Source organism: Tetrao urogallus, assembly GCF_951394365.1.
Source record: "Tetrao urogallus genome assembly, chromosome: 6".
In the NCBI taxonomy this organism is placed as follows: domain Eukaryota; kingdom Metazoa; phylum Chordata; class Aves; order Galliformes; family Phasianidae; genus Tetrao; species Tetrao urogallus.
Window position 1 is genome coordinate 27,552,466 of NC_136819.1, and position 27,053 is coordinate 27,579,518.

General features: G+C 44.9%; 1 protein-coding gene across 1 annotated transcript; it reads right to left on the reverse strand.

Moving 5' to 3' along the window:
• Positions 1-473: 473 nt before the first annotated feature.
• On the reverse strand, positions 474-27,053 carry TTC9 (tetratricopeptide repeat domain 9; the record flags this gene model as incomplete). The annotated part of the gene is made up of 3 exons (XM_079536619.1): positions 474-553; positions 4,695-4,877; positions 26,696-27,053. The coding sequence occupies 3 exons, from the start codon at positions 27,051-27,053 to the stop codon at positions 474-476; spliced, it is 621 nt and encodes a 206-aa protein (XP_079392745.1).

Here is a 27,053-nt window from a genome sequence, read left to right on the forward strand (position 1 = left end):
GTAAAAAGGCATTTGCTGTCCCCTGTGAAATCACCAGTGGTCTCTTGGTTTCTTAGCTCTTCTAAGCTCCATCGATCACTCGAGTAGAAACTGTTTTTCTCCAGCTTGTCTGGTCAGGAAGGAGTTGTCTGGGGGTTGCTTCCCTACAGGTAGTAGCAGTCAGCTTGGGACCAGGGAGGTCCCCTCACATGGCCTCCTCCAGGTGTGTGACACTGTCTTGGAACAAGGCTGGCTGTAGCCATTGTGCTCTCCTGCCATGGGGAAGGGGTATTACTGTGGTTGGCAATGGTAATTGCTGCAGCCATACCCAGCATCTGAGTCTCTTTTTTCAAAACCAAGATTGAATGAAGAGCAAGGGAGAGTGGGTGGATGAGGAGATGGGGATGAGGCAGAGCAAACAAGAAAATCCACCAAATGGGCTTCTGGGAAGGAAATGTTCCCCTTTGGGCACTTCAGCTGAAGCGGCTTCATTTTCACAAGGCTTCTTTCTCTCTCTGGGAACATCTGCTGAGCTTCATCTCTGTCAGCTGGATATATCGTATGACATTGGTATCTGCAGGGAAAGAGCACACACATACATGTAGAGAGGTTACAACTTCCTGTGAAAGACAAGCACACCACACCTCTCATCTGTGGTGCATCCCTGTTCCTGGGCTCCGGCACTGCCTGCAGGAAGAGCTCCAGTGGGAAGGGGCTCTGAACCAAACCCTCAAACCAAACAGGCATAGAAACATTGTTTTGTCTGTGTAGAGAGCTGTGAGATCCCTGTGCAAGTGGTAAGTTATCTTTTTCCTTGCAGTATTTCGTTGCGCAAGCACAGTGCATACAACACACAAGTTTTGCCATTCACTCAAGGCACAGGTTAATTTGCACAAGCATGTCTCCAAAAACACTTCATGCTTCTGCAGCCAAGGTCACTCCTATCTCCAATCACATTGATTTACTATCACAAGAGCCTGGCATCCACATAGGAGCAAATGGTGTGTGATATCAGAAGCAAGCAAGCATAAAAAATAACTGCTTTCACTTATGTATTAATTTTAAAATGCTCTTTGCTCACAGCTATACTCAGAGGGCCAACCAGGGACAGCTTTGTCCATTTTAAGTTATTGCAGCTTCAGAAATCAATCTGAAGCACAGTGCATCTGCTCTGCCCACAGTGAGAGAGCGATCTCATCTCTTCCTCATCCAAACAGCAACATGCCCCACACCAGCTGGGAAAGGAGAAGTGCTTGAGCTTCCAAAGAGATGAGCACATTACTGGTATCGTGCCAGTTACGAGCAAGTGCAGGTATTGCACCCACTGAAGGAGTTGTGGGTGCAAAATTTCCTTTAAAATTGAGAGGTGGACCCCTCTATTGTGCCCCTCAGCTCAAGTGGAGGCCATGGGAGGTGGTTCAGTCCCTCTTTACACAGAGCTCTCTGCATGCTGCAGCAATGCTGTTTTGACTTTCCAAGCCATCTCTGGTGAGGTGGGGCTCTGGGCTAAGCCTTCTGCAGGCTTACCAGCATCACCCAAGTCAGATCAGGGGATAGAATTCAGTGATTTAGCTACCTGTCCCATTCAGGGAACCTTAGTGAAGCAAGAAGTTCTGCTGTCACTTGTGTTAGATAAGGAGCAGCAGCACTCCATACCAGCCTAATCAATTTTAAAGCAGCCTTTTAAAAAGAGCAGAATTAATTTCAGTTGCACAGCTTCCAGAAGTGGAGCAGTTCAGCTGAGGGGGTGGTCCTGAGCATTTGGCCTCCCTTTACTCTGCCTGCTCTTCCCTTCTAGCACCTGATAGCTTATCACAAAGGTAACCATCCTCTTTGTTGGGCTGCACAGAGGCCAGCACAGCTTCACTCACCCAGAAGATTGCAACAGGCATAGAGAGCCATGGGCAAAATAAGGTGCAGCTGACAGGGGGCGGGAGAAAGTCTAATTGCAAGATAGCTAAAAAAAAAATCTGGCAGGTGGAGACGTGTTTTGTTTTTCCTTTGAGAGCTATTGCTTTGCTAGAGAGGAGTAATGAGTAGCACTTTGCTTGTGGGAAAAAATGAAGCCTTGTCTTTTCCTTTAAATAATACTGTGCTACTCTAGCTCCACATGCAGTCTTTCAAAACTAAAAGTTAATGAGCAGAGGGTTTTGGTGCTTCTCAGTGAGGAAGTACTGATGTGTAAGTAACAGGTAAGGGCAGTCTGGGACTGGTCAGGCCATGCTGAAGGATGGTGATGCTGTAGGAGGAGTTTATCTCATGACTCTCAGGCTGTTCCTATGGCTTTTTTGCTTTGTTGCTTCTCCCTGTAGCTTTGGGGCTGGTCATGTGCCACTGGGGCAGGTGCTGTGGCCTAGACCTTTGCTCCCAGGATCGGAGTCCTGAGCATTAAAGCCAACTCCTGTGTAGCATGGGAAGCTGGTCTGGTGTACAGGCCCTCTGGCCAGAGCACCGTGTCTGGTGTTCTCAGGCCAACCCATGGTCCCTTTGCATCCCTGGCCAGTGGTCACCTTGATGGTGTGACCAGATGGAAGGGAAGAAGTTGAACACAGCTTGAAGATAAGGTGTATGCGAAGTCTGTTACATCAAAGTTCAGCTTTGTGATGTACAGTTTCTGGGCACCTGTTTATGGAAGGGTGTTCTGCACAGCTTAGCAGTGGCTTTCTTCTCTCTTTCCAAGCAGTTTCTTAGTAAGAATTGTTATACAGTAATCTTGTACTATTTCATTCTGCTTTTGTATGTTTTTCTTTTTGTTTGGAGGTAGCATAAGAAATCAGAACCAACCCAGCCCTCACTATTGGTGGACAATAAACAGCTATAAGGGATCTACTATGCTGACAGACCTGTAAAACCATCTACTAATTCTTCTTTGCCATTTAAAATTGCCCCCACTGCAGAGACTGACTGTTATTTCTGCCAAAAACAGTCCTATTAGAGAGAGGAGGGGGAAAAAAAAAAAGGCAGAACATGACTGTAATGAGTCATGTGCTTTACCAGCAAGCTTGGTGAAACCTCAGACAAAAGAAATGATCACATTTTGCAGATGGAGACACTGAAAGTAGAGACTCTGAGTTACTCCAGGTCACGTAATAACACTTCTCGATAGCATCACCTGGTTCCTACTGCTGTAACAGCCACATCCATTCTTACTTAAAGAAGTATTCATTTCTTTCCCTCGAATACCCTGCAAGTTCTCAATAATCATAAATGAAACAGTGCAACAATGACCTCAGATAGTCTGACAGTAAAAGAAGAGTCTGGAAGAGTCTGATGCTGAAGGCCAGAACTGTTTTTTGTATATGTTAAGGGTCTTTGGGGACAGTTTCTGTTATGCCTCTGCAGCAAGTAGTGGCATTTGAAGCTGTTGCTGTTGAATACATTAGTTTTTCATTCAGGAAGGGATACCAAATAAATAGTATTCCTGAGAGGGGAAAAAAAAGAACAACAATACAGATTTTAAAAAGTGTTTCAGCTAGAAAGGCTTTTTCACATCTGAGCCTATCTTAACCTTGAGGTTCTGATAAACTTCTTATTTTCCTCTGTTTTTCTTTAAACAGGCTTCCCTATTTGCTGGTTCTGGCATGGGCTGAAAGCAGAAGGGCACACTGTAAATAGGCTAAACTGAGCTTTTAAGCACATTTGCTCAGCAGTGCGGAGTGCGCAGCTGTGCTGTCAGACTGCCCAGAGCCTGGGGCCAAGCATGGCAGATGGGACTGGGTGCCTGTACAGGAGGTGGAAGGGGAGTGGGATCCCAGTGCTCCTCCAGGACAGTGTTGCTGCAGGAGCCCAGCAGGACCAGGACAATGCACGCAGTCAGCTCTGACTACCTCTGTTGCCTCCTCTAGCTCATGGCACACCAGCACCACTGTACTCACTCCTATTCCACACCCAGCTTTCACTCTGTGCTCACAGGTGTGGGAGGGAGCTGCTGTCTGGGGTTTTCCTTGCACGTGGCTTCTGTTTGACTTTCTTGTGGTCCTTTAATTTTCCTCCAAGTCTTGCAAAATTTATTTCTTTTCACCAAAATGGTTTGAACAACTGTGTTTTTTATCTCACTATCAGGTGGTCTTTGAAAAATAAAAGCACTATCTCTGCACTGTGGCCCTCTGCCTCCTTCTGATTTCAGGTAGGTAGACATACAGATGGCTGGGCTGACTAGCTTAGGCTGCTTGGGTATATAATCACTTTGCTTCCCAAATTAATTATTTTGGTTTTGGATGTGTGGATGACAGATACTTGAACAAATACGAGACTGATTTCACAGCACAAGTTGAAGCATCCCAATGAATGCTTTTAGAGTTAATGTCTGTCTGAGCAGAGAAAAATACTGCTCCTCTATAGAGGAGCTGGGAGGCACAGTTGTTCGGACTGCAAATAGTCTTCTGGTTTTGCTAAACTGAAAAAGTTTGTTCTCATATTCATAAAACGTTTTGGTTGGGATGAATTCTTCCCTATCCTGCTTCTGCACAAAGATGGCATTCCAGCAGCACTGGTACCTTCCAGCCTGTGCTGTAGCCTCTGCAGTAGCCCACAGCTAATGTCTTTGGACACTCAGTGCAAACTTGCTGCCCAAGGGGAGAATCCTTGAAGTAAGGCTAAAGATAAAGTGAGTTGTGTCCATCCCTGTGGAAATCAATAAAATCAGATAGGGACTTAGTCTTGTGAAAAGAAATGCAAAGGAACTCGATGTGAAGTCACGTTCCTCCTTCCCATACCTGTTGGCTGGCGGGATCTTGCCTCTTTCAAGTAGTAGAGTGCCTTGTTGTAGTCACCCAGGTGGTAAAATGCAACTCCCGACCGGTAGAGTGCCTTGAAGTTCTCGCCTTCTTTCTGCAGCACCTTCAGGCAGTACTCCTTGACGCGCTCATAGTTCACCAGCTCGGCCTGGAGCAGGCAGGCTGCAGGGCAAGGGGAGAGAGAGAGCAGGAAGTGTTACTGCTGCATTTCTGCTCCTGCAATCTGCACAGGCAAAAAGAGTAGCCTAGGTGAGGGCAGTGACTCAGACTCGTGATTCAGAAAGGGTGCAGTCATACACATTGTTTGCCAAATCCAATTGTTCGCCATTTAAATACCAATGCTTCTATTTTTGCAATTTCAGACCGATTAAATTGTTTGTTCTGGGGCTTCAGGGGGAGAGCAAGAACATAAACGTCCCCCTGGAGCCAGAGCTCCACGTGATCTTGTGGTAGTGACTGACTTAGCCTGGAGTAGAATCATTTCTCATTTGAGGAATGGGGCTTGGAACAGTACAGAAAAGGAGGTCAAAAAATAATTATCTGACAAGAGGGAGAAAAAGGAACTAAATTAGATTAGGTATTGGTCTTAGTGGTTCAAGGATGCTGAATTTATAATGTATTGTCTTTTACGCAGGAGGTCTTACATAGTGTTTTTCTGTAGGAATCAATGAGGGACCCTGCTCTGTTGGAATGTGCTGTTAGTAAAGCTATACACCTGGAGCTATAATGCAGGGAAAAAATGTGCTAGGCTGCGTGCTTTTTGCTAAGTACTGCAACAGAGGTTCAGCACAAGAGGTCAGTTCTCCTGACTTCCTAAAGGAAAGGCAAACAATGGTGAGGAAACAGCCTGCTGAGGGCTCAGTGCTGAAGGGCAATTGCTGCAGAAATCTCAAGGAGCCGAGGAAAATCCCCACAGTGAGTTTCCCACAACTAGGGGGTGATCCCAGGGACATGCTTTACAGATGGCATGCTGATTGCCACTCTGGGCTTACTCTAGCGCTCACTCTGGGCTCAGCTTCTTTTGGCTTACTGGGCATTAAGATGGTCTCAGGGAACACCAATGAGAACAGGACACACTGAAGCCACACATGTACAGGAAATGAAGAAAGTTATGTCCACAAGCTCTTCTGGTGCTATAACCCAAGGCAAGTTTGGGAATGACACAATCTGTGGAGGAAGAGAAGGGGAGGGAAGGCAGGATGCTGCTGCAAGGATCAGTTCAGAGGCTGGCAATGTCAAGTGCCAGGCCATGGGGAGAAATTTCCCCTAACAGGTGGTGTTACTCAGTGCCTCTCTGGCAAGGAGAGGCACTGCTCCTGGAAATCCAAGTCATCACTGTTCACAGGTCACCAACAAACAGCCAGACTTCATTTTTTGCATAGTAACTGTGGCTGAAATAATTCAATGCTAGATCAGAAAAATGACACAGTTCTCCCTTCTGCTGCACCCCTTCAGTAAGCCCTGCACCTTCTCTGTAACTCACTTTATATTCCATGGACAGGAGAGTGGCCTAGATGATCTCCAGAGATTCATTCCAGCCTTGATTAGTCTGAGCCTATCATCAGTTAATGTGGATGGAATGCACTCCTAACCCAAGTATACATTTGAGGTTTAAATAGCTTGAGGTTTAAATAGCTAACTGGAAATGATTATAAACAGCCTTTTACCTGTAGAGAGTCTATGGTACAGATGCACTGAGCAAGAAGTGCTAAACTTGCCCCACTGCTGGTCTGTTTGGCCAAGTGGCACATTATTTACTAGTTAGATCTCTGTCCCATTTGCTTTAGTGATGGACTTTCAATGTACTTTAGAACTTCCTGACACTGAAGTGCATAGGTATTAGAAAAGCATCTGACTGCTTGCTAATGATTGCCAGTTTAAAAAAAACAAACAAGCATACCTTTCTAAAAGCTTGGTAGCATTTCCTTATCTGGAATTTGTCCCTTCCTATTTGTCAAACATTGATTTTTCTCACTCTATTTCTAATGGAGCTTGAAATGACTGTGCTTTATTCTCCTTTATTTTTTTTGAAGCTATTAAAAAAAAAAAAGACAGTGTAAATTTACTGCTGGCTTCACAGCCCTGGAAACTGGATTGCTTTGTTTGTCTGCTGCCCAGTGGCATGTGCAGCAGTGGCAGCAGCTTTCTGCACACTGCCAATCCAGTCTTTCACGTCCTGGGAAACAGCCTTGTAGAGCAACTAGATAGGGGATTTCAGTCCGTTTGTTTACTACTTGGTATTTCCAGCTGTCATCATAGAAGTTACTCTGAAGATGACAGGCAGATGGACAATGCACATTAACTCAGTAATTCTATATTGGACTTGCTGCATGGATTAGTTCAAAAGAAAACTACCCCAAATCCTGCTAATTGATAAGCTGAAATGTGCTTCCAGAGATCTAGCTGGGTTCTTTCTGTGGCTCGTGTTCACAGTAAAGATTCTGCAAGGCAGTGTTAGTAACTATGCATATGGCTGGGAAAAGTCATTACCACATGGCTAGCAGGAGAGATGCTTGTTTATCGGAACAAAATGAGCAGATGGGTGTGCAGGAAACTGTTATGCTGGAGGAGATGGCCATTTGGAGCACCAACGTTGGAAGTGGCTGTTGTAAATGAACCTGGAGGGAGAACCTCACTTATAAATATTTAGAGGTGCGTGCTTTTAGCTCTTGTGCACTGAAATGACCTTAATGGATTGTGATTCAATGCAAATATTGAGTCTGTTAGTAGTTCGGCTTTCAAAAATGGAAGACACATGGTACCCTTGTATTCCCGCATAATTCAGTCAGGGGAGAATTGTTTTGAAAATGTCATTTTCCTAAACAGACGTGCATTTCTGGCTAGAAGTGTTTGTTTACCACATAAAACACATCTTCACTCTCCTTCCCTGTTCTTAATAGGCCCTCCAGTGAATCCTTCTGAGGAACAGAGCTCACTTACAGACTGCATCAAGAAAGGTTTATCTGGCTCCTTCTGCTTTCTTGAAAGTGAATGGGCTTGGTCCCACACAGCACCGTCTCTGGTAGCAATTTGGCAATTAGAAAGGTGCCCTTCACGGGCAGATGCAAACCCACAGTTGTAGTCACTCAGTTTCTGTGGGTCTCACCACTGTAAAGCAGCATCAGTTGAGCTCACAGCTCAGAAGTTAGGCTACTAGAAATTATGTTTCACTTCCCCTCTGTATGATTAGTTCATCATACTTGATATAATTCTCAATTTGGTACCTGATTTATCAAGTCAGCTTGATCAACAATTAACTCCTAATTTCTAAAACTATGTGAACCTAAGGAGATTTAATAAAACCAGTTTCAGTGTGTTTTACTTTGGGCTGGTGCAATCCCATGTGTGTGTGCAGACTGGGAGCAGCCTTGTGGAGAAGGACTTAGGGATTCTGATAGATGAAAAGCTTGATGCAAGCCAGCAGTATGCACTTGCAGCCCAGAAGGCCAACAGTATTGTCAGATGCATCAAAAGAAGGGTTGTTTATAGGGTGAGGGAGGGAGTTGTCCCCCTCTGTTCTGCCTTTTTGAGGCCCCAGCTGGAGTACTATGTCAAGGTGCGGGGACCCCAACACAAAAGAGATGCGCAGCTGTTGGAGTGAGTCCAGAGGAGGGCCACAAATATGGTCATGGAGCACCTCTCCTACAAAGACAGGCTGAGGCAGTTGGGATTGTTCAGCCTGGAGAAGAGAAGGCTGCAGGGAGACCTCGTCATGATATTCCAGTACTTGAAGAGAATCACAGAATCCTAGAAGAGAGCTTGTAAGTGGGAGGGAGGCTGACCTGTACATTGACTGATAGTGACAGGACAAGGAGAAACTGTTTTAAACTAAAAGAAGGGAGTTTTAGATGAGATATTATGAGGACTTTTTTTTCCTCAGTGTGGTGAGGCACTGGAACAGGTTGCTCAGAGAAGCTGTGGTGCCCCATCCCTGAAGGTGTTCAAGGCCAGGTTGGATGGGAGCCTGGGCAGCCTGGGCTGGTGGGTGACAGCCCTGTCCGTGGCAGGGGGTTCTTTAGCTTCAACTTCTAACCACCAACTTTTGTTATACCTTTGTCTGCTACACTGTACAGCTTGTGTTTTCTACTTGCATCAGTACACAGAAACTGATAAATTCACTCCATCTTCTCTTTGATAGCCTGCATAAAGAACAGTCTGGAGCTGCTTGCTAAAGCAAAACCAAACAAAGCTTTTCTCAGCTTATCACTGTTCTCTGAGCCTTCAAAGTGAAGCTCAAGTGAAAATGCTCTTGGTTAGCATGTCATCAGAGAAACCTCTTCTACTTGCAAACCTCTGCAGGTTATGCAGATAGTTTTGTTTGACCCAAACTTTTGACTTCTAATTTTGGCTGAGCCAAGAACTAGGTCTGCAAGTGAGATGTATGTATGGGTTTTAACGTGGAGATTTTGAACAACAATATGAAAAGCCTTGTGTACCTGGAAAGTTTTGCCAAGGGATAAATCCGCATGCCAGAACATTCCTCCAGCCAGTTTTATCCCAGTGGCCAAATTCCTGCTGCAAGTAAGGCTCAAGGCCTATCCATGTTACAGAAAAGTAAGCCAAATGACTGTGCAGTGTTAGCGTATCCCTACCCTGTGGCACGCTCCTTCAGTTCAGTGCATTGTGTTACTCAAAACATGAATTCCATTTACAGCTTTTCCAGGGAATGAAAATGATTTGGCCCTTCAGGAATGTCTCGGCTTTCAATTCATATTTCACAAAGTCCAGCCCTGTCTGCAGTTTGCTGGTACCACTGCCTTAGATTGATTGCTTCCATTGTAGATGAGAATCACCTACAACTTTGTTGCTCTTGTAGGTTTTTGTACTAAAATATTCCATATGTAATGTCTGCTTTTGGGAAATGTCAGCCAAAACTGTTTAGGTATTTTTGAAAAGCAGATTAGGGAAACACATCTTATTTTTCCCTTGTTAAAGGTCTCTGGTGACTGTCTCTTTGGATTTGTCTCATGTCCTCTCATCATTTGGCTTTGCAATCTGAAATCTGGCAGATATCATTTGTGTCAAGCAGGTGCCTTCTGTTATGCCTGGGGTATCATGGAGCTGGCCAACCAATAACTTTCTGAAAATAAAACCAAAAGAGTATGGCTTTATTGTACTCAGAGGTGCCTTAGATTTTGGTACCCACATTTTTTAATATTTTGTCTACCTTGGACACAATCCAGTCTAGGAAAAAGTAGGGAATTGGCAACTTAGAGAGCAGGAAACATTATCAGTGAGCCAATAAGAGACAAAAGAATTGCAGAAACTGGAAACTAAACAGGACAAAGGCAGAAAGACTCATGCTGGTGAGGCAAGGAGGCAGGGGCTGAGGGCCATGAGGGGCCGGAGGAAAAACTGCTGGGGTGGAGAAAGGGGTGTATGGGTGGGTAAGTGAACTCTGCTGAGGAGGAAAAGGCTGGGCACAGAAACGGAGGTAAGTTTGGGACAAGGTGCTGAGGATATAAAGGCACAGGACAAGATAGCCTGGGTACCAGGAGCAGCATTTACATCGCTGTAATTCAGGCACAGGTGACTAGTCTCCCTGCATGACAGCACCTCCTCTAGCACACAAATTACGCACCTTTGCATTCTTGCTCTGAATCATCTTTTTCTGTTCTCTGTCCTCACTGAGGGGAACTATTCTGCAATGCCTGAACTCTGGCCTTTGCAAATATCCCCTGGAGACAAGAGCAGGTGTCCTATGGCAGAGCTAATAGTCAGTTCTGTGGATGAACCACTATCAGACACCCACACGAGAAATCTGAATCCAAATGACTTGTTTTCCTCTCCTTAGACTAAAAATTTAGGGAAACTGAGATCTGACTTCCAAAAAACAACCCAAACCAAAAAAAACCACTGACAGTGTATTTCGTTCACTTTGGTGAGTTTACAATGAAGTGTGCAGGACAAATGACTGCTCTACAACATTCACTGATTCAAAACAAACTAACAAAAAAACCAAACCAGCAAGTATCAATTGGGCTGGCTGCAGAGCAGAGAGAAGTGGCTAACTGACCCATTACTGCTCAAGCCTGACATGGACATTTCTTCTTTACTGCATTTATTCTTGATTTTACCACTGGAGTTTAACAGCCTAAGCGTGGATTATTACGTCTTAGCAAGTGCTAGATATTGCAACCACTACAAACTCAATGTGTATTTCACAAACTCACAGTGTCGTTCCCAGAAATAACCATGATTAAACTCTGCAAAATACTTTACTTTCTGACATGATCTCACCCTAAGTATAGCAGCCAACAACTCACTTAAAATCTGTTTAAATCACAGAGAGATGGAACATATTCTTGTTCTATTTTAGAAAACAAGCGATTGATGCTTCAATATAACCACTTCAGGGTTGTGTTCTGACATATGATTAAGACCTTGATGTATCATTGAGCAGGTTTTGTCTTCCTATCGCATACAGAACTTGAATAGGGAAGACTATGAGAGTCTCATAGTACTTCCCTTACTTCAGAAGGCTCGGCATCTTGGCGATGCTCTTCCTCAGAAAAACATGACAGTGATAAGCCTTGGTTCGATTTGTGTTTAAGAAGAAAAAATATTGGAGTATAACTAGAGAAAAACCAGATTAAAAAAAGAAACAAATATGTTTTGTAACAGACAGCAATCTTCTAACTGTGCCACTGATGGATGTATCCACCTTTGTGTGTGGCAGTCTGTGTAACCATTGTTCATAGAAGTACATGGCTGTATTGTGTCCACTGGAGGAATTAAAGAGGATACTGTTACTAAATAACACTGAAAATTTCAGCCATGTGTTAGTAATTTAGATTATAATTAAATTCTAACATTGGGTAACATGTCTCTCATAAGGTGATGTATTGTAAAGGGTTAAATGTAAAGGGTTATCTGAGATTGATGGTAACCTTGGAATTAAGCTACTGTAATTTCAGAGTGCAGCCCAATAAGATCTTGACTGATCTAGATTGCTGGACTATTTTGATCCAGACTTCTCTGAAATTTAAGTAAGTGATCTTGAAGGTGAAGCTGCACAAGCAACATGGATGGCACAGCCCCAATCTCTAACCTGTGTAAAACTTCTGATCCTGACTGGCATGAAAGATGTATAATGTAAGGGAATGTATGAAAGCTATGCTGAAAGAACAGAGCGGGCTGTTAGGCATCCATATTCACACCAAGCCCGTGTGAGCTTTGCCATTCAAGAATGCAACCCAGTGTTCCTCCAAAGAGGATATTTAGCGGCATCTTTTTCAGAGAAATGTTGCATACAGTTTCACGACAGGGCTGAGATGCTAATTAGAATCCACAGTTTCCAGACAATCTCTTCCATTAAATATTTCTCTTTTCTCTATAGTCCAAGCTTGCAAACAAAGAGGATTTTCTGGCTTCTCACCAATAAGAAACTAATTATAGACAGCTTGATAATGTCTGGCAGTAATCTGATCAGCTGACTCCTAGTTCCTGAACACCCTTCATGGGGTGAGAAGGGAATACAAGAATGACAGTACAACTTTCCAGCTTATGGTTCTCATTTATTCATCTCCAGGTACCACAAAGCCCTAAATGTACCTGTATGTTTCTTCTTGCAGAGAAATGTGTGGATAATTAAAATCCAAACTGTATGACAGGCTGTTTCTCTCTGTAGGGAGGGATTCATGCTAAATGATCGACAAATGTTTGGAGAGCCCAAAGAGTCACCTCTTCCAAGCTGCCTTCCTCTTCTTAGCCTGACTCTCAACTCATAGACAGGTGCCAATTGTTCCTTCCCATTCTGCTTTCTTGACCATGCTTTCCTTTCAACACAGAGCCTGGTTTTCTTCAGTTCTCTGCTGCTCCTGAGTACATCCTACCTCTTCCAGGAGAAGGACCAGTATAAGAGTACATCCAGAATAGAGACCTTTGTGACTAAAGAATGTTTCCACCATCATACACACTAATAGGCATCTAGCAGCTCTCAAAGGAGCTGCTAAGTCTGGTGCATCAGGATTTTTGTGGCTAGCAGCCCACCCTAGGACTCTGCCTACCGCCATCCCTTCTAGGGGCTTGGAAAGCACAGAGCTGACAACTAGGAGATAAGTAACAGCTAATGTGAGCTGTCAGAACAAATCAGTTTAATTTCAGTCTGCGATAGGGTGATCAATCTTGAAGATAAAGGAGAAACAGTAGATGTTACACATCTTGGCTTTTACACTAGTCAAATGGCAAATTCTAGTGACATTTTCTTAAGCAAAGTGAAGGAGAGCCATCTAAATGAATACACTTAATTTTGTTACTGTTTTTGTTACATATATAAATGACAGACTGCAGAATGCCTTGTGAATTTTCAGATAACACCAAGATGTGAGAAGATGCTGGGGTGTATTGGAAGGCAGGGCTAGAAGTCCAAAGCATCCCCACAGACTGGAGCAGTGTCAGAACAAAAACAAGATGCAATCTGGAAGGGGCTGGTGAAAGGTGATAAAATTAGGCAGAAAACAAAACACCCCACACTGGGATGGGGGAAAGCAACTGTTTGAAGGACAGTTCCACAGAAACTGATCTGGGGGGTGACCCACATCACATCAGTCAACAAGGCAATACCATTAATGAAAAAAAATGCAAACCACCATGTGTAGGAAGTCTGCAAGAAAAATGAGTAACGTATTTAATTCTGGGTAACAGTCTTGCAAGAAAATGTGGATATGAACTGCGGGAGGACACCGGTAATAATAACTGGTACAGAAGAGACAGAGTACAAGACATAAAGAAGACAGTGAAGGAAAGCAGTCTTAGAATGTTCGCATGTATAAGAAGAAAAAAGCCCTGTCATGTGAAGCAGGTTGTAACCAGGATACAATCAGTTCTTCTTGTATTCAAGAAGAAGAGGGCTTACATTTTAGCAGGAAAGATTATTTCTGGGAAGAATTTCCCAATACTGAAAAGATAAACATTTTAATAGACTGCTCAGAGAAGTTGTGGAGGATCTTAGCTTTGGAAGTGTGTAAGAACAGTTTGTATAAAAGTTACCTGCAATATGCATTACCTGTACCCTTCCACCATGCTTGAGCATGGATTTCTGTCCAGTTCTGCAATCAGGTTACTGATTGTGCTGTCACACTTGGAGCACAAACTTGCTTCTCCCAATGGCCATCATGTAGCCCACTCATTCAGAAGGTTCTATGGAAGGAGGTTGCTGTGACACCTTCCAAGCTAGACTTTTGAATACATAAGCACTTCGTAACAGCAGGCATTAATGACTTCTGCCTTTGATGTGTTTTGGGTTAAAGTTCCCATATCTGACTTTTTGAATTTTCAAGAAAGCTTCAGAAATGTTCATTACTTCAAAATGATTCTTAAGTTACTTCTGAAATACTTCTGAAATTTGTGGTAATTTATGTGGTGTTTTTTTTTTTTTGTTTGTTTGTTTGTTTGTTTGTTTGTTTGTTTGTTTTTGTTTTGTTTTGTTTTTTGTTTTTTTTTTTTTTGGTCACAGATCCAGCAGTACAATACAGAAGTTCTCCTCCAAAGGGCCAAGCCTTTGGGAAGCAAAGAATTTCTGACAACTTTTCATCTGATCCTCATAGCTTCTTTTTTGAAAAGAGTATTTTGACCTACCTGTTCCTGTAGTTACTAGTCCTTCAAATTAACACCATTGATTTCCTGAAAATTCCTAGCTGGTAGTAGTTAAAACTAGATGCCAAGCAAACAAGGAGTGTTCTCTGAAGCCAAAATCTATGCCCAGTTGTGAATCAGCAAATCCTTATTCAACCAAAACAGAGATCATCTTCATATTGCATCTTCTAATCTCCTTGCCTTTGATTTTCCCAGCCAGGAGATGTGGGAGCAAGATCCTAGAAGACCATTGGTGGGACAAGAACTTCAATCAGCTTTTGCTGCCTAGACAAGAGCTTCAGTCAGCTTTTAACGCCTGGATCACTTTATTCTATAATCTCCGTAAGTACTTCCTTCTCCTGCAGCCACATGAGGAGAGATGGGAATCCCTTGTTTGTTTTTGCCAAGGCTGTTATTGTTGATCTGCCCAGCTAAATTCCCTGGAGGTTCCCTTCACTCTGACTTTATATTTATCTAGTAATCCTTGACCTGTCTCTATCTTTTAGAATCAGGACTCATGTAGTCCAGTTTAGTCCAGTCAACATGACTTTAGATATGTCTGACCTTCAGTTCTGCTGTTCAAGTTGCTGTTTATTTCATCACTCCTTCCTTGTTTGTTTTTCCATGTATTTCACCTTGCAGTGCTTTACTCTCTCACTGCTGTGTGGTCTTTATATCCTTTCTTCCTTTGGCCTTCTGTTGATATTGCCACCCACTGGAGGAATCTGGTCTCTTGGGTTGTTTTCACAAGGGAGAAGTAAACACGATTTTATCAGATATCAGCAATATCAGACAATGACAACCATCTGATGAGTGCCTGCAGTTCAACAGCTGTCCGGCTCTAACATGTGCAATCAGATGTTTTACAACTGTTAAGAGTAAACTATGAGAACTACTACGTAATGAAATTAAGACCTTAGTAGAAAGAGCTTCTGTCAACCCCACGGAGACAAGGAGGATATTTCTTTAAGTAGGGAGAATCTATGGAGGGACTGATAGATCTCAGACACCTTCTCTGCTGCAGGGCAAAGCTTCCATTGCTAGGTGTGGTTTGCTGAATAAACAGCTGACAGCAGGGGTGTGAAATGCAGCTGGTGCAGCTTGAAGGCTCTCAAATGAGGTTGCTGACAATTGCACATGCCACAGCTGCCTCAGGCTCAGCTTACTGTGGCACAATTAATTTGGGCTGAGAGCTAATGCTCCATCAGTGCCATAGCAGGGCTGGGAGATGTGGCTGCACAACACCTGTGTGCTGTGCCCTGTGGTGCTGAGCCACAGCTCACCTTACCTCCCAGGACATGAAGAAACAGGCAATTGCAGAATCTGCTAAGGAAGGGCTGGGAAGCAGGCTGTCTGAGGCCACTATCTTTTTGTCTCCAGACCATTTATGCAGGCCACTCTGGAAGTAATGACTCCTATTTATTTCCAAGGAAGCTACAACAAATACAGAGAGCACAATAACACTGTTTGATAAAGTAAATTCTATGAAATAGAATATGCTATGAAACACTATTTTTCAACGTAGTCACTACTGTTACCTATGAATTTTTGCCACTGATGGACAAGAACCTGCATGCTGTGCTCATAAAAACCTCCATCACTGGAATGACCCACTGTTTCACAGCTGGTATGATGGCATCACGGCTAGGAAAATGTTTCTGTTCCCATGTGAGCATATGTGGGACCCACCTGGTGCAACCCTTGAGATATTCCAATGCTGTCAGCATCATTTCCAATGCATTGAAGCAGATATTCAGCTCTGTACACAGTTCCCTAACCATAATCTGCCAATTCATGTAGATGAGCTGATTGAGACACTCTATATTTCATGGTGTGACAGCTGTGAATGGCCATCCGGAACGTGTCTTATCTTTTGCTGTCACCACTTCTGAAATGCACCAGTGCTCACATTCACTGTTTGGTCTCTATAAATGTTCAGGAAGCATCAATGAATGTCAGTGGGTGCCATTTTTTCCACATGGAGGAACTCAATGACACACCTTTGCTTCATCCGCACTTCCATGTCAGTTGCTATTTTGTCAGACTGCCCCTCTGCTGCCATCTGTCACACGGCAACAACATGTCATGGAATACTGGAGGGAGGCTTCAACCTCTACTACCATACCACCAACATCCACTTCTGACATCATAGGCCAACATAATAAAATAGAAGGCATTACTTCTGGAGCAGCCTTCATACAATTGATAGAGACGGAACATTTTTATTTTTTATTTTTAATTTTATCCCTCCTGAGCTCTCCCTAGCTGAGAAAACTTACTGGCAAGAAGGAGAGGTTGAAGGGGGAGGAACATTTCCTTCATTAAAATAATAACCCAATCACGTGTGTAGCCCAAAGCCTTTGCATTTAATGAGGTTCCGAAACAGAAAGCAGTCTTTATGGCCTCTGAGGGAGGGATGGAGAGAACAAGAACAGATACAATAAGAGGCAGAGGATGCCCAAGTCAGCTGTTTTCTAACTAAGTGAAGAGTGAGAGGTAAAAATCAAAGCTCTGAAAACTTTATTTTCCTTAAAACTGCACTGAACAAATGTACAAAGAAAAGTGTTTGTGAGCACAGCTGGCTCTGTCAGGTCTGTGCCACCTGACTGGGCTCTGCCTGCCAATGCAAGCTGAGGTTAAGCTTCACCTTTCTGTGTAGTTGGGCCTCTAGTGTCCTCATCTCCTCCTTGCCCTCTGTTTATACTGTATGTAAACGTACTACATTTGAGATAACTGCCACTCCATCAAAGCCAGCTAGGTGACAGGTTGGAAAGTTACTAAGGCCAACCACAGCAAACGTGCTTGCTTATGACTCATTTCCTTTGGAAATCAGGCTGAAAATGAATAAACTAAAGAGTAGAGTGATGATTCAGTGCATTATTTGCTTGAGAAAGCCAGGGTTTGAACTGTGCAGGAGCACTGGCTGGTGTTCTAATCAGATGTCTGCTCTTTAATATAAGTTGTAGCAAAGTGCTTCAGATAAAGATCCCAGATTGTTCCCAAACTTGTCATAATCCATGCCTGAGCAATGCACTGCTGGCAGTGGAAGAATGAGGTAGAGTGTGTCTGTTCAGAAGTCCAGGGCAACTTCCACCCCAAGTAAGGGGCTTGTTTTCAGACACCACATCACTGTACTAAGCCAGGCCAGTAATCCACTTCTCTGTCCTGACCGTGTACCGTTTTGATTTTGCTAGGAGATATGAGGATATACTGAGAACTGTATGATGGCTAACCAAGTTGATGTGGGTTCTGCTGACATGTATATAGGTCTGTTAATAGAGGTCACTAGTGGAATGCCTCAGGAACTCATTTCATAATTGAGCCTTTGTGCTTTTGTGGGAGTGCTCTACTGACACTGTGAAGTCAGAAGGTATTGTAAAAAGGATGATGATGTCGTATAAAAAGACCCACGTGACCTGGTGGATGGTGTTGAGTTTATTTGGGATGGAGATCGGTAATACAAAACTTAAAATCATGCTGTTTGGACTTAAGGCAAGAATTTCTGCTTGAATTTGTGAGCTCATGAGGTGGAAACAGCTAAAGAGGAAAAGGATGTGAATATGCTCCCTGGTCACAGGATGACTGAGTCATTTACGTGACACGGACATAGAAAGGGAAATTAAAATCTCAGGAGTTTATTCACAAATCCAAACCATTTAGCAGTGGTTGTCAAGCATGAAAATGTAATATTTGCTGTACAGTTTTTAGCCTATCTAATATAGCATCGCATGTTCTGATTAGTTCTGTGTCTAAGCCTTCTTTTCTAACCTTATTCGGTTCTTTAGCTCCACGATACCTTCTGGCACTGTGCTTCAAGTTAATCAGCCTTGAGTTTAAAAATTTATTCCATATTCATCTATTAATTTAATTTACCCTCCACCCCACAAGCAAAAATCCTGATCTGCCACAGTCTGAGCCCTACCACAATAGACAGAGGTCATATTAAGGAAAGTGAGTGTATTTTCTTTGTGCTTCCAGTATAGGTGAGGATCTTACGCTGCTCTGGTTTCTTTGCAACACGAATGCACTACTGCATCTTGAGCAATTAATCACTGCAAATCATTTAAGAGGCCAGTAATCTGGGATTTGAATTATGCTAGCATTAAAAAAATATGGTGACTGAAGAAGAAGTTGAGGCTTAATTCTGCACTGTGCTGTTCGATGAGAGAATCATCACTAGAGGCATGGGATGGAGGATCTCATTTATTCATCTGGAAATAAGAGACCAAAAAAAAAAAAAAGGAGCTGTGGCAGAGCAATAGGTATAGCTAGTGCTGACTTATGACAATTATCCTACAATAAGAGACTCCCTTTTCTCACAGTTCTGCTTTTGCAAGATTAACTGATGGCCTCCCCAAGGAGTTCACTTTTGGGAGAGGCTACAGTTTTTGCAAGGAGCCCACCTATTACCTAAAAGAATGGAAGAAACACAGGTCTTCCTGTTGACTCCCTCTCTGGGAGCAGGAGGAGGAATGCTAATTTTCACAGCTTCTTCTCTGCAGTTTGCTGAAAGATTGTTCTGTATATCATGAAGATGCTTTTCCTGTCAGGGTGAATTAGTGGGTTAGATGGTGACTGTAGGGATAGCACAGCACACTGGAGGTAGAAGTTGGTTAGTCACGCCAGCTCAGAAATAGCCAAAGGATGTGCTAAGGGTCTAACATAAATTTTCAAGTCCAGACACCTCCTCTGCCTTGAATTTGCTTTCAGGAGTAAATTTCTTCTCCCACACACCGCACTGGGGAGTGTGCAGAACAAGGATATACAGGCACTTACTTTCTGCTCTCCCCTCCATCTGCTTCAGGTAGCAGCAAACAGTTCTGCTGCTTGGAGTAAAAAGCAAAGTCTTTCAATCTGGACCTAAGATAAATGTATCAAGCTGAGCTAAGCTAAGTCTATGCACGTCAAGCTGAACTTTACAGATATATGAGGCAGGTAGTAAATCTCCACCACCGTGTGATCAGGTTCTACCAAGTGGGCCTTCATCCCTCTTACTTTACAGAGCAAAATGACTTCTGGCAAGGTAGATACCTCACTTGAGTTTCCTCAAGTAGGAAATGAGCCATTTAGACCCTGATGTGGCCAGGTCAGCGTAACACTAGGGGCATGAAGACTGACAGTTGTAATCAGGGCATTACAGGAGCTTCAGAATCAAAATCTGATGAAAACTGGTTTGGTGGCTCTTCGCTGGCTGCTCCTTTCCAGCAGCTCCTAGGAAACTAGATCGACGGCTTGATTAGCAGAGTTTTGCTGCTGCCACTCTGATATGAAAGGAGGTGCTGCTGCCGTTGATGCAGAACAATCTTCATGACAGCCCCCTAAACTGGCAGCAAGGAAACGCAACAGACAGTGCTCCTGTTAAAGTAAGAAAGAGAATGCAGAGCAGTGGTGAAAAAAGTACTTGCTTTAGTAAGGCTGGGGTTTTACCTGTCAAAAATGGATGTACTGGAGAAGGTCTCATAGCAGAGATGGGATTTAAAGGGAGCCAGGAAAGGAGAAAAGGTCTGGCCTGAACTAATATACCACAGGTAAAATCAGCTTTGAGGAATCAAGTGCATCAAGATGCTGCGGGGCAGAATCTGTGAACACAAAGGGCAAGAGAGTCTCAGATGGGGACAAGATGGGGACAGACCCTTTGTCTGTGGGGTCAAAAAGTGTGTTGTAACCAGGAAGGCGAGCAGAAGGACACAAGTGGGAATGGCATCGACTGCGTGAGCAGCCCCGACTCCGGAGCTGAGAAACGTGATGGAAGAACTGGGTACACGGGACAAAGCCAAGGAGAAGCAGATGGTGCTATCCAGTCTGTAAGCCTCAGGGTGATGGTGTGTCAAGAATTTCACAGTGAGGAGAATAGAGTGTATTTTGAAGTAAAGATCATGACATTAGCTGTTGCCTATGGATAATAACAGATGAGCTCTGGCACATCAAGCTATGACAGATAAAATCATCGCTCCCAGCTGTCCCTTCTGCCATGGATTATTGTAGAGAGAAAACGTGACTGTGCCTAATTCACTTCATGAATTGTCTCAGGATTATTTCCAGCATGGTCCTGATCTCAGAATGCTCAGAATGCTGAGGTAGCACCTCTCTGCTCCAGCCCCACCTTCCAAAGCTGCCAAGCACAGCACAGCTGCCTGGGCAGGTGTACAGGAGCAGGGCCAGCCATATGCCTTCCTCCCTCCTCCCCACCTCATGTGAGCCTGCCCCAGCTGAAGCTACCTCCGGCAATTCCAGCGATGCTTCCAGAAACTGCACTGACTCTAGTGTCTTTGTTAAAGAAAAAAGGAATAGAAATGCTCCACGCCACCACAAGATTTACCTGCATTCATCTATCAATGTCTTATGTTTACTGTTTTCCATCCAAGATGCGGTACAGAAATGAACAAAAGGAGACAGATTCCAGAGCAGCTGTTAGTGACAAGTTCTTAGTTAATGATAGTTAATATTGACTCTTCTTCAAAACATTTTTAACCCTCAGTTTCAGTCACTGGTATGCTTATTGCAGTAAGCTGAAATCAAGATTAATAAACAGATATATATATTCTATAATATACAGATACATTTCTTCTATATCACAATTTCTCACCTGCAAAGTAAGAGAACATAGAAGAAAATAAATAGCCAATGAATTTTCTTAAAACCTTGTTATGTAGTTCCTCTTTCTTAAATTTTGTTTCCTCAGTTTCACACAGTTTTGCATGCTATTTTCTGTACAATGGCACAGCGTCAGGAAGAAAGTGGGACCTGGCAACACTTAGACCTCCAATTTTATTTATACCCTTTTCTTTTGCTATTTCTTTCCTTAAAGCAGTCTCTTTTATTGGGTGTTAGAGCTCATCTTAAAATCCTAATATGAAATCTTCTGATGACCCTCCATACTTGGAGCATCAGTCATTCTGCTTACAGAACACCGATGGGGATGTGCTGCTGAACTGATAAGCATTTCTAGAAGAACGACTGAAGAAGCAAGTCTGGAGTTGTGTTAGAAATTTCTGGGTCTCAGCTCAACTGAACAGGAGGAAAAGAAGGATGCTCTACCTGCTGAACCATGGAAAGGTGGCCCAGCTCCCAGGAAAGAAGGTAACCATGGAGCTCACGGATGTATCTAGCAATAGTTTGGGAACCAGCTTTGGTTTTCACATGAGGCTTTATTGAACCACCTGAACCATCTCCAGAGCATCACTGATAGAAATGTAGCAAGGAGGAAGAGGCTGTGACTCACGGCAACTCACCATGGGACTCTTGCAGGAGGAAACTCCAGGACAGCATTTCAGAAGAGAATGGAGTAAAACTGGGAAGAGGTGCTACTGCAGACTTCACAGAAAGCATACCAACACACACCTCAAGGAAGAGAGCAATCGGTAGTCTTTAGATAAACAAATTAACCACTGCTCTGTGTTCCAGAAAAAGCTCTGTGGTTCTTCGATGCCTCCTGCTTCACCTCCTATGATGAGCTGCAGTTAACCTTGGACCTATCTCAGCTCACCAGAACTGCAGCTCCTCAGGGCAGTCTAGCATAGGGCTCTGTACTTTAACAACACCTTGCTTCGGGCAATCAGGTGATGAGATCAGATGAGATGGGACAAGGCAACTGGGCATGTGGTAGAAGCAGCTGCAAAAACACCTGCCACCACCACAGCCTCAAGTTTTGAAAAGGCTTGGGAAGAAGAGTGACGTATAGAGAGTAAAATGCGTCTCTTGACAGAGAGGTGCTGTCAGACATATTCAGATTTGAGAGTAGTTCCCATCCCTCAATCAATTCATCTCTCAATGAATACAAAACTCTTCCCTGAGCAGGGAGAATTTTGTTCTCCAAAATAAAAGGGAATAGGTAAATACAGAGGATTCGTACAGACTAATTCATGGCAGTGGCTTCAAATCTCACTTATTTAAATACATGTTCGGGCTTAGGCCTATCACTAAAATGCCTCACAGTCACTTGTATTCGTTCTCTGCTTTGACTGCACCTATGTGGAACAAGGAATGTGCCAGGCCTGTACAACAGACGTTCCCATCGGTTTGGTTGGGCAGATGCATCTAAACTAAAAGTATCAGGAAACTCCCACCTCAGTGAAAATGCAACCACATCCTCTCACATTTGCTGCTCTCTCTTTTTCCTACTGCATGGAATCCTTACCAAGTGGTTGGGTTTTTTGTTTTGTTTTGTTTTGTTGATGCAGCATGTAAAAAAACTTCACATCCAGCAATGTGCCCTGGTAGAGTCTGTACTTATTAGCTGCTATATACTGGAGTGGGATTTTAGTAGAGGTTCCTTTTGAGGAGTCTTAGTGGGTGGTCAGCGTGGACAAGTTTTAGCATCTTTTCTCATACACAGTTCTATTTTCACTTGGATTAAGGCCTCTTGTCTCAGAGACTACTCTCTGAAGGCCGTACTTGCTGTCCAGGCTGAGACCCAACCTGGATGGCTATGCTTTGTAATACTCTGCAGCTACGTGTGCTCTCTTGACTGGACTCCTGTACTAAAATAAGCGTACTTCAATGCAGATTTAATTGACATTCATGTAATTAACAAAGCCTTCCAGCACTCCCAAGAGGTCATCAATGCAGATGTATACACTGAGGTTCAAAGAATGAAAGTTTGGTGAAGCTAATACAACTGGTCAGCACAGAGAGACGGAATGGAACGTTCACATCTCCCAGCATCACTCCTCGTCCTTCATTCTGTCTCTGGTTCTGCTTTTCCTGCCAAGATTAGCTCCAGTATTTCTGCATGCTTGGGAAAACCAACAAAGGTTTCCTTATCACACTGCAATGTTCCCTCACGACAAAGCTTAAAACTATGCTTACTCTGTGCATTTTGCTGCTTTGGAAGAACAGGGACTTACACCTCTCTGCAGAGATCCTTTTGGGCAGATCCTCTGAAGCCTTCGGGCTGTAACACTGGAATGAATTATTGCTGCATTTAATGGAGACAGTGGTTGCATTTGTAGCAGGTAGATGCTCTCTACCTACTTGTGGTTCAAAAGGCATTTTAGCTTCAACTACGCACAAGATGTTATATGAGTGGAAAGGAGACTGGGACATGAGTGGTATTTGGCCAGCTTGTTTTTCTGCAGGCATTGTTCCTACATTCATTTTTATTTTCAAAGAATACAAACCACTGACTTGGGAAAACTCGGTTGAATGCACCACCAGGACTGGATCGTGGTTCCTGTTCTTTATTTTTCAAATGGGCTGAGAGAAGCAAAAAGAGGTCAACTGACTTCCTCAAGGTCAGAGACCATCACTGAGTCATAAAGAAATGACTGTTTGCCTCACAGCCCTGCATTCATTCTGCAAGGCTGTGCACTGTTAGTAGGATTTTTCTTTGCCTACCATAGTGATTTCTGGGAGCTCTGACCATGCTGCTGCTCTTGTGCCTGGTAACATTTATCAGACCGACATAGGGCAAAATGAAGGGCTCTCAGCTGGGTTGTGCAAATGAGGGGTGAGTCTCTTTCAGGTGAAACTCCTGGGGCTAGCCATGTGGCCCAGCTCATAGCTTTGTGAAGGAAATGTGAGCAGTACTACTGATGGCCAGCAGTGAAAAGGCCAGCAATTTACATAAATCACAGGAATTTACAAACCAGCAGGTTTTGGAATCCTGTGTGATGGGCTTAAATAGTTTAGTTTTGGGGGTGTCACATAGCTTCGCAAGCAGAAACTTGAGAAAATACACCAAATATTTTGGGGCTTTGATTAAAGGCAAGAATGAGCTGCCCTGCCCTGCAATATGGGAACTGCCTGTTGAAGGTGCTCTACGTGAATCTGTGACTTTACATTCTGCAAAGCAATAAATGCACTGACAACAGTTTACTGTTGGCCCACATAAAATACAAACCAACCCCGATTGTACTCTTTGCGGGCACAACCTTCACCCATCCAATTCTCCCAAATCCCCTCAGGCTGTGTATTTCTCACCCGCCTACTTGGCTAAGTGGCTAAGTGCATTATAACCATAGCTAATGTGTTCTTCTGTCTGGCTCTAAGTAAGCAATTAGGTGTGCACATCTATATTTACCATGCAAAACATCCCTGACAGGTGAATGTGTGCTGGGCCGCGTGGAAACAACAGCGCAAAACCAAAGTGGGCTTCCAAACTGCTGAGCTTGGAGAGCGAGCAGAGGTGCTGAAGAAACTCGATAATAAGGACATTCAGATGACAGCTGCTAATGCTATCGGGTACAAATCAGAGCTAAGTGAAAAACTGCCTTCTCTAGAATTAATATGCATGGCTGTTATGCTCCCTGCACTATGCAATGCAGATTTATTTATTTTAAAAACAGCTCGAGGCACCCAGTCAGTGCTCAGAAGCAGAACGCCCTGCGTCTCCTCTCTTCCCCACATCCAATAACCCCAACTGCTGCTCCAACAGGCACTGGTGCTGGAGCTCACTGTGCAGCGGATCCGCTGGCTCCTGCTGCACCACTCCCTTACAGAATACAGCCCCGCTGCTGCACCTCGTGAGGTTTCTATTAGGAAGGTGTACTAACTGTTATGACAGTTTTGGAGGAGCTCCCTCCCACCCCTCTCCTTCTCTTCAGACACTGATTCACAGATCCCCCTGCTAAGTGGGAGCTCAGGGGCTGTGCTGGGAGGAGCAGCACTGCATTTTGTTCAGCTGCACGCTCTCCTCTCCAACAAGAGCACTTCCTTCAGGCAGCGCAGCACACCCTGCTCAGCGTTTCCAGGACACATTCTCTCTCTCTGCTCTCCGCTCTCTGCTGTCCATCTACAGAAAACAAATAATGCTGTGAGCAAAAGGGCACCTTGACCTGCTGCCATGTTACCCCAGGGAAAACACTGCCTGCACCTCCTGGGTTAACTGTTGTCATCTCTTCCTGTGTTCACACCAGTTAAATTTAGGTGAAATCTGTTCAAATCTAGGCTAAAGATGGAGCAGGTTTCTCACGTCAGAATGCTACCACTGACAGAATGAAATACAATCAGCACTGAAAAAAATTCCCTGCAGAAACCAGAAACAGCAAATAAATGGACAACGACCATCCTGCAGGAGGACCCCGCAGGCACTGTGCACACCTCCAGCGAGCAGAACTTGTGTGTGCAGCAAAGTGCCGCTGGGGTAAGCCCAGCCCTTCTGCCGTGTCCCCGCTGTGCCTCGGCACTGACAGCAGGCAGAGGTGTTCCTGGGAATACATCTGCAAACCCACAAACACTCCGTGTGGAATTGTTCGTAGTACGATGGGCTCTGAATAACTAACTCCACTCATCTCAACAAGCCCTGCCACATACAATGGGTTTTAATAAGCCGGTGAACAGAAATTCTGTGAGGCAAAATTACAGCTGTGCAATTACGCTATCACTCTGGAATCTCACCTGCCTCTCCCTCCTCGCGATTTCAACAGGCTTTTGAAGGAAGAATATCTGGAAATGTGATAAATGGGGGCTAAATTGTGCCCCCCTGCTACATTCCAAAATGCACACTGAGCATAACAGATTGGCATGGATTAGACAGGAGAAGGTTCTGGCTTGATGTTTCAAACCCGGTTTGCTTTATTCTGCCTCTTTTTTTAGCCCTGGACAACAGGAACCAAAGCTCGCCAAGTGTCTAGAAAGCCAGGAGCCAGGCGGTGGTGACAGCTGACACACCAGTGTCCTGATTTCGCCATTTTTTCCCCAAGGATATAAAGGGTAGCGAGTGACCCTTCATCCTTCTGAAAACAGCACAGCTTTATCAGTTTTGTCATTTTGCGCACCTCACCTAGGTTACGAACCTTCCCTACCCTCTATGTCTGTAGCTACAAGTTTTTGTTTTAGGGATGCTTTCGGGCTTGGAAAGAAAGCATCCATGTGTTTCCTGGGAGCAGAAACGGGTGCAGCTCCTCAGCGGGGACTTCAGAACCAGAGCTCAAAGTGCGCCGATCCCCGGCCCTCCCCTCCATCTTCCCGCAGCACCTCTCCCGAGCAGATGGGAGGGATGAGCCCACGTCTGCTGGCCGCAGCTGCGACTGGCGCCTAGCGAAAAGCCAGCGCTATATTTGCTTTCAACTTTTATAGCTAAGGGGCCAGAAAACGCCTTTGGTACCCAGCGCTATTCGGAGCTACTGCAGCAGCACCCGATGCCTTCCTCTGCTTTGCCTCGGTCGCGGTGAGGGAGGCTCCCCGCCGTGCCGCCGCTTACAGGACCGGCTTTGCGCTGCGGCGGGGGGACCGGACCGGAGGACGCCCGCGGCTGCGGGGCAGCGGCGCACCGCCTCGGCTCGGTTCCGCGCTCCGGGCGCCACTCTCCCAGCGCCGGGGCCTGCGGCAGCCCGGGGAGGGCCGGGGGGGGCCGTGAGCAGCGCCCAGCTGCCGAACTCGCGCTGAAAGCGCGGCGGGGCCGGGGCACGACGCGGGGGAAGGGACGCGCGGCTGGGGGTCCCGGTGCCCCGCTCCCCGCTGACCTGCCAGGCTGTTGTAGCAGTCGATCTCGATGGCCTCCACCGCCTGCCGCTGCTCCTCGCTCAGCCCGCCCGCGGCGGCGTTGGCAGGGCGCTGCCCGCCCGGCTCCTGGCTCAGCAGCAGCGCCTTGAGCTCCAGCAGGGCGCGGTGGTACTTGCCGATGGCCTCCCGGAATTTCTTGTCCTTGTAGCACTGCGCCCCTTCGCTCTTGAAATCCAGCGCCCGCCCGATCAGCTCGCCCGGCTCCGCGCCGCCCGCCGCCGCCGCCCGCGGCTGGCTGCCCCCCGCGGGGCCGTGCCCATCGCCCGCCCCGCGGCCGCCGGCGTTCAGCTTCCCCGCCGCCGGGCTCGCCCTCTCCAT